This window comes from Fukomys damarensis, unplaced genomic scaffold (assembly GCF_012274545.1).
Source record: "Fukomys damarensis isolate Sample0158 unplaced genomic scaffold, DMR_v1.0_HiC HiC_scaffold_14, whole genome shotgun sequence".
Taxonomy (NCBI): Eukaryota; Metazoa; Chordata; class Mammalia; order Rodentia; family Bathyergidae; genus Fukomys; species Fukomys damarensis.
In genome coordinates this window covers 68,321,679-68,328,951 of record NW_022900926.1, presented here as the reverse complement: position 1 = coordinate 68,328,951, position 7,273 = coordinate 68,321,679, and the positions used below count along the sequence as shown (strand labels likewise).

The window sequence follows — 7,273 nt, the reverse complement described above, 5'->3', positions numbered from 1 at the left end:
ATATATATATATATACCTATTTTCTGATTTGTAGCTGGGATGGTTCGCCTAGAAGAAATAGAAAAATGTGTGTTTCTCTTCCCCCAAGCCAAATGAGTCATTAGAGGTTCAGCATAGCCTTCAGAGTCTGTGTGCAGACTGGAAACCCAGGGCTTCTTTTTCCTTTGTGGGAGCACTAGTACACTGCTGTCTGGGGACAGGCTTGTGTGTGTGAACTTGGCCAGCATTGTCCATGTTGAAGCAGCACCTTATTTGTAAGAAAACTGGTGTTTTCGATAACTCATTAATCTGAGTTGAAGTATAATTATAAAGATCTGTTTGTATAGCATCTAGTAATTTGTTTTAGCTTTTATCCTCTGGGTTGTCATCCTGACAAGCTGTCAGTGATGCTGTCCTTAGCTTTCTACTTACACCTGGGCTGGGGAGCCAGTTAACAGTCTGAGGCTGAGGGTACACATTGGAGTGTCTGTATTTTGTGCTGGTTTTCAAGTCTTGGCTTCTTACTGGCGCTGTCTCAGTGGAAAGGTGGAGGTGCTGACTGTAAGTTTCTTGCCCAAGACTTGAACGTTCAAATACTCTTGAGCATAAGAACTTAACTCCTACTCTAAAAGAAATAGGGAAAAAGTTTTCAAAAGAAACTATCCTTTTCTTCCATTAAATAAAAGAACTTGATATACTGTAGGATTTCACAGTATCTAATGGGTATTCTTAAAAAAAAAACAAAAAAAACCTGTCACAGTGACTGGCAAATACAGATCTTTAACTTCCTTGTATTTGGGTGTATGTGTAATAACCTTTGGGTAGCAGAATAGTTTTTGTGTAAGCACAGAGATTTGTTTTCCATGAAATGCACAGGTACCTCTGAGTGGCCCTGGCTGGTGAAATACTGCGTATACAATACGCAGTCTTGTCAGAGGCCTGTGGTTGCGCTGGCTCCTGTGCAGATTCATTAACAGGTGCTTAATACAGCACCCGGAACACATGAGGCATGGCCCAGCCTCTACTGTACCAGTGATCGAGGGAAGGACCGTCTTCTTATCTCTTCACCTAACACATCGGAGACCTTTGCAGACCGTTGTTATTGTGACATGCTTAACACCTTTGTTGGAACTCTCTTTGCACTCTGATTTTCTAACTTCATTTATTGTAGTCATAACCAATTTATGCTTACATTTTATTTGATTGAGTTTTATGATACTAAAACGCAGCTTCTTTTCATGCCCTCTCACGTAGAGATCTAGTGTTTTCCCCACAAGTTCTGTGAGCTCAAAATTTCTGACAACACAGCGTTCGTCTGTTGGTAAGGTATCAGGTAGACTTCTCATGTACTAATGGAGATAGGTATATGTCTCTCGTATGAAATTGCTTCTATGATTGATCTGTAATTTAATGACTAGGGGGCATCCTTCCAGTGAAAATACTTTGTGAAATGTAACCTTCAGTTCCTTAAACCTTAAACTCTTGGTATTCATATAGCTTTTGGTTTTTATGAAGCGAAGCTAATTTGTGTGGAACATTGGTTTTAACCAGGACAGTGTTCTCACCCATGGTACTGCCCACATCTAGGGCATCTCTGCAGCCTGTGCTGCATGTCCATTGTAGGACCTGAACAGTGTTCCTGGCCTTTACCTGCTTGGTATCAGTACACTCCTCCCCCAGCCAGTGTGACGACTGAAAGTCCATTTGTCCCAAATGTTGCACAGGGGCAAAATATTCTCCGGCTGAGAACCACTGGGTTATAGCAAAGTTTTGCAAGTAATAAGTACATATGATTTCTGCAGTGGTCTTTACCTAATAGATTTCACAAGTTGCAGCCAGGCTGACAAATATTTGTGGAAGCATAAATATAAAACTAATCTTTAGGTGTCAATTTATAACTTTGCCAGTGCTCTCCTGCGTACTACTTCATTTGAAACAGAAAGAATCTGACATAGATGTTAATTATCACCAAGGAGTCTGAGAAGCAGGAACATCTAGAAACTGGTAGATAAGCTTTAGAATGAAAAGGCCTGAAATAATCTTGTTGGAGAAAGCCAGTAGAGTCAGTGGAAGTGGTTCTTAGTCTGCATTTCATCCACTAAACTGTCTTCGCATCCTGGGTGCATCCCCTTCCTCAAATCCCGACTTGCCCGGTGCCCCTAGAGGTAGGTACCCCGCAGCCTTCTCTGCTCTGTCCATGAGTTATGGAGTCAGCTGCTTCTGGGTCCTTCCGCGTGTGCTACTTTTCACCTGGCAGAGGCCTTGTGATGTCACTTTGATGTTTTCTGTCCATGGCCCGGAAGACCTAGCGAGAGTGATGACAGTGATACAGGGAAGCACCGTGCCTGCTGAACACTGGACTTGCGAAGAGTAAATCTCATGTTGGGTGGCAAACAGAACAGTTTCTCCGCACTTTGAACCCAGTGTCAGGACGCTCTTTGGAATTAGAAGTGGTTCGCTGAGAAAGTCTGAGGTTGTGACATCTCTTTTGGTTTCACATCAGGTTGTTGCATCTGCCCTTGTCACTGACCGCCTTGAAGCTGAAGGCTCTGTGGTTGTCTGACAACCAGTCCCAGCCTCTGCTCACCTTTCAGACGGATACAGACTGCACCACAGGAGAGAAGATCTTAACTTGTGTCTTACTTCCTCAACTGCCTTCGGAACCTGTCTGTCAAGGTGAATTCCAGGCTAGTGTTCCCATGGCCAGGAGAGTGAGTGGAAGCTCACCTCCAGCTGTGTGGCCCCTGCTCCTGTGTGCTAGCATTCAGGCGTCTGCTCCAGACCCAGCCAAGGGAAGTTCCTTCTGCGCCCATTCAGAAAGAGGACACTCACACCTCTTTAAAATTTTGGGAGCAGCCTTTTGGTTTTGAATGGTAGTTAATACTCCTAAAAAGAGTAGCGGTCTCTTAAAATCTGAACTGAGAGTTCAGGGCATTGACAGTACTGCCTTCAAGCCAGTGAGTTATTTTGAGTCACTGCATATTCTGTAAGTTATGTTGTTTTAAGAAAATAGCCACGCTGATATCAAGATGCTATTATAAACCTTTTGCTGAGAGCTGGGTCCGATGGAACTGAAGTGCCCTTGGGGAGTGAGGGCTCCAAGCAGGAGAGTTTGAAGCCACCTTGCCAGTCCCAGCCACTGGGTGGGCATTTTAAATCCATAAGAGAAAAAAATGTGGTAGAATGTCACAAGGGAAAATTCCAGCATCCACCGTGTGTGGTCACATCCCTGTAGGAAAAATTGTGAAGTTATTGTGTAAAAGAGAATTATAAAGAAGGACTCTTCAAATTATTGACGTTCTGTAATGAAATAAGAAATATATCGATTTAGTAGGTATTTTGTATGATTTCAAATAGAATTAGCTGCCATTAAAAAGAAGGGGAACCCTGCCCAGGCTCTTTGTTATTTTTGCTGTTTGTTGTGTTGGTGGTGGTTGTTAATGAAACAAAGACTCAGAGGTTGAGGTGATAGTTTGTCCTGTTCATTTCTGGTGTTTTGCCTCTGGCTGTCCACACGCGTGTGCCTGATAGGCTGTGGAGTTGCAGTAATCCTTGAGCCACTGCCCCTGCTGATGTCATCTGTGTCCCTGCAGAGAACCTGCCGCGTTGTGGTGCCCTAGAGAGCCTGGTAAATGATGTCTCCGATGACTCCTGGAGTGAGCATGCGTTACACAGAGTTAGTGCCATCCGATTTTTGGATGATGAGAAAGATGAAGAGGAGAACGAAACGGTATGGAAATAGAGATTCTTTTTGTGGTTGTTGTTGTTGTTATCTCGTAGCATTCCTCTTTTGCCTCAAGCATTAGAAGTTTTGTAAGAAAACAAAGCTAGGTACTTCGGGGTACTGAGTCACAAAATGTGAAAGAAGCAAATGGAACTTTAGTTACTTTTGTTATTATTTGCCTAGTTTATGGAGCTCTTCTCCTTTGTGAAGTTTGCCTACGGAGGGCTTTTCTTCTTCTGCAAATGAAATCCCTTCCTGTTCTCAACCCACTTCTGGCTGTGCCGTGTGGACACCGTTCCCATGTCATGATGCAACCATGTAGGTGGCTTCTCCCTTCTCCACATAACCAGGCTGCCTTAACCTTCACGTCGAATGCCTGTGCTCTTAGTTGGAAACCTTAAGAGGTTTTCATCCAGAAATTGGGAGTCAGTTGGAAATACTGGTAGCTCCTCACCCTTCTTTCAATCATGTTTAAAAATGTCTCAGGCAGCCAGTCTCTCTGGGAGTCAGTGACAGCTCTTGACATCTTCCTTCCAGTTGACTCAGACTTTTGAAATTCTTTGCACTAATCGGATTTTTCGTAAGCAGTGCTTACAGGGAGTACTGGCCACACCCAGACAGAGGTCAGTTTTTCAGTCACTGCAGACAGTCTTTGTTATTGCATCTGTCACCAGATGGTACTTGCAGCATTTACAGTAGTAGAGTGAGCGGTGGGCATTAGATATGACAAAATGACTTCAACCTTAACGTCTCCTTAGTGCCCACTGTGACACCTGTCAGAGAGCAGTTACCTCCCCAGTCACTCCTGGCCTTGGTGATGCTCATCCAGGATCTGTCTGCCCAGGATGCTTCCTCTTGAAGTTCCAGAATAGGTCACTTTGGAGATACACATTCTGTGTTGTGACTTGCTAAATAGCATGCAACACGCTAAATGATACCAAATTTTAAATATCATCCACACCTTGTCTCTTACCCTCCAGCACTGTAGTTCATTAAAAGAATATGAACTTTCTTGAGTGGGTCATATAAATAGTACACACAGCACCAAAATAAGAAATGAAATCGCTCTCTCAAACCTTCCCTTTCTTTTCACTTCCTGTGCCTGAAGGATTAAAGGAAACTAAGACTGCTTTGGGTACAGAACATTATAGTGACTTTATTTAGGACTTTTTATTATTTATGCACTTGTCTTCTTCTTCTACACCCCATAATTATGTCATAACTTTTCGATTATTTTGTTTCTAGAAACTTTATTTTACACTGATCTCATAGTTTCAGCGGTGTCCTTTTGCTTCCGCTCTGACTAGACAAGTTCCATGGAGCACTTTTACCTGCCATTACTACCCATGAGCAGTGGGAAAATGCACACAGCTCTGAAGGAAGCTTTTCCACCCACATTAACTTGTGCTTGCTAAGACTGTAAGATTTGTTTGGAATGCTAACTCCTTAAAGTTGCATAATTTGAAAAAAATAATGGAATGAAAGGAAAACACTCATTGTACTGTTTATTTTTAGAGAACGCTTCTAAGGCGAGCCACTCCGCACCCAGGGGAGCTGAAGCACATGAAAAAGACAGTGGAGAATTTACGGAATGATATGAATGCTGCTAAAGGACTGGATTCAAACAAAAACGAGGTCAATCACGCCGTTGACCGAGTGACCACTTCTGTGTAGAGCGTCACTGCCGAGTCTTACCTCCTGTGTCTTCCCCTGCTGTCCTGACATGCCTGCCTGCCTCCCAGGAGCCGCAGCATCCTCTGTCCTCACCAGCACCTGCGTCATCTGCCATCCGGGTTGGGACGCTGCTCTCTGTCCCAGCAAGTGCCTTACTTGTCCCTCATCCAGTCACCGCTTCAGAGGTCTCCTGGGTTGTTTTTTTTTTTTAAATTTCAATTGTTGTTAATAAGTAGAATGCACTACTGTAAACATCTGACCTTCGTTTTTGTCTTATGTTGGGGTAAGAGAGAGCAGGAAGGAGAATGTTTATCCTCTTTCCTTCCATACAGGGCTGGAACATTTTGAACCCAAGTTCTCTTGAACTTACAAAGAGAGGTAGTTTTGTGTACAGGGAATAATTGATACTTTTAAAATCTCTTTTGGCAGCTCAGATGGTGTAAATTTTTAAAGTTTTGTATAGGTATTTCATAACAAAATTATGTATTTCTTTTTGTTATTTTACCTTGAAGACGGTACATATTTTAGGATTTGTGCAGGAAAATGAAGCAGTCCTAAAGTACTTGTTTCTGTTTGTACCATCCACTTGTGCCTTACTGTGTCTTGTGTCCTGTCCGACCAGTTGTGAACAGTGGCATCTTTGAGCAGTGAGATGAGAATGGGAACGTGGTACTTTTTAAGCAGTGTTGGATTTTAATCAGCAATCTACTTGGTGGATTTGTTTTTAACCAAAAAGATGAATTACCAATGATGTGTAAATTATATTGGTTGATTTTTTTTTTGAATGATGAACCAAAGGATTAGAATGCTAATAATACATTTTAGCTTTTCATGAATAAGTTTTTTTTTTTTTTAATGAGTGCAGTGTCAAACTGTGTCCACTCCAAAGGCATGTGCCATTTGTACAATAAAATAGAGCAGAAAAGCACAAAAAGAGAAAACTGGTTCTGAAATTTGGTGGATAAATTCAGTACTGCAAAACAAAGTGATTCTTACTGGACAGCTTTAAAAGTTTTATATACAGATATAAGACCACAATATAGTAAAATAACTTATACTACAGTCATAGAAATGTTGCTATCTTTATAAGTGCAATTTAATTTGTAAATAGAGTTTGAATCAAAATATAACAAAATACCGCTTCAAGAGTTAATTTTAAATCTGCTAATTTAAGGGTTATGAGGGTATGTTTTAGTGTGTTTCTGTTGATTTTTGTATGCTGTGATAAAAGAGAAATGAAAAATGCCAGTCACTGTGGTTTCTGGGAGAATCATGTGTTGTGTTTTTGTTTTGTTTTTAAACGGCGAGGTTTTTTCTCCTTGAAATAAACAGCGTGGACATTGGCCATACAGCTTTTTAATAATATTCCTTTGTGCGTTCAGATGATAGCAGATAGCCTAGTTCTCTGTCTACACACTCGCTTTCATCAAGTGTCAGGGCCCCTCAGTTCCAAGCAGGCCCTGGTGCCCGACAGTGGGCCCGTTCTTTACCCAGGAGCGAGCAGCGCTGCTGTTGGCCCTGCGCTCATTCTGGATCGTGGCCGTCTGGCCTGCTGGGCTCCTTCGTGACTGGTTTTCAGCCATCCGCATACAACACCTGCTGTTCCTCGTGTCCATCTTCTCTGGATTCACTTACCATTTTAGGTGTTGTGTATGCATGTATTTGTGTATTTAAAACTTCTTTACTGTGCAGAAGTACCTAACACTTAAGTTCTTTGGCTGGTCAGCTTCGTGCTTTGCTTTCTGATCCATGGAGATGAGTTAGGATTGTCTCCTTTTCAAGACTGTGGCTCATAGGCTGATTAAAGATAAGCAAATAGGTCCTACTTAAGAAGAGTTGTCTTGACACTAAAGAACAAATTGTACAGAGATTTTTGCTTTTTTTTTTTTTTTTTTT

At 42.0% G+C, this 7,273-nt stretch overlaps 1 protein-coding gene across 1 annotated transcript in view; it reads left to right on the top strand.

Annotated features, from left to right (window-relative positions):
• The window catches only part of Lrrc1 (leucine rich repeat containing 1), a 105,442-nt gene extending 98,232 nt beyond the window's left edge, over positions 1-7,210 (top strand). The window contains exons 13-15 of the mRNA XM_033763180.1: positions 2,483-2,655; positions 3,573-3,709; positions 5,219-7,210. Coding sequence (XP_033619071.1) covers positions 2,483-2,655; positions 3,573-3,709; positions 5,219-5,377 — 469 coding nt within the window. The 3' untranslated portion in view covers positions 5,378-7,210. The remainder of the gene's footprint in view (positions 1-2,482; positions 2,656-3,572; positions 3,710-5,218) is intronic.
• The last annotated feature ends 63 nt before the right edge of the window (positions 7,211-7,273 follow it).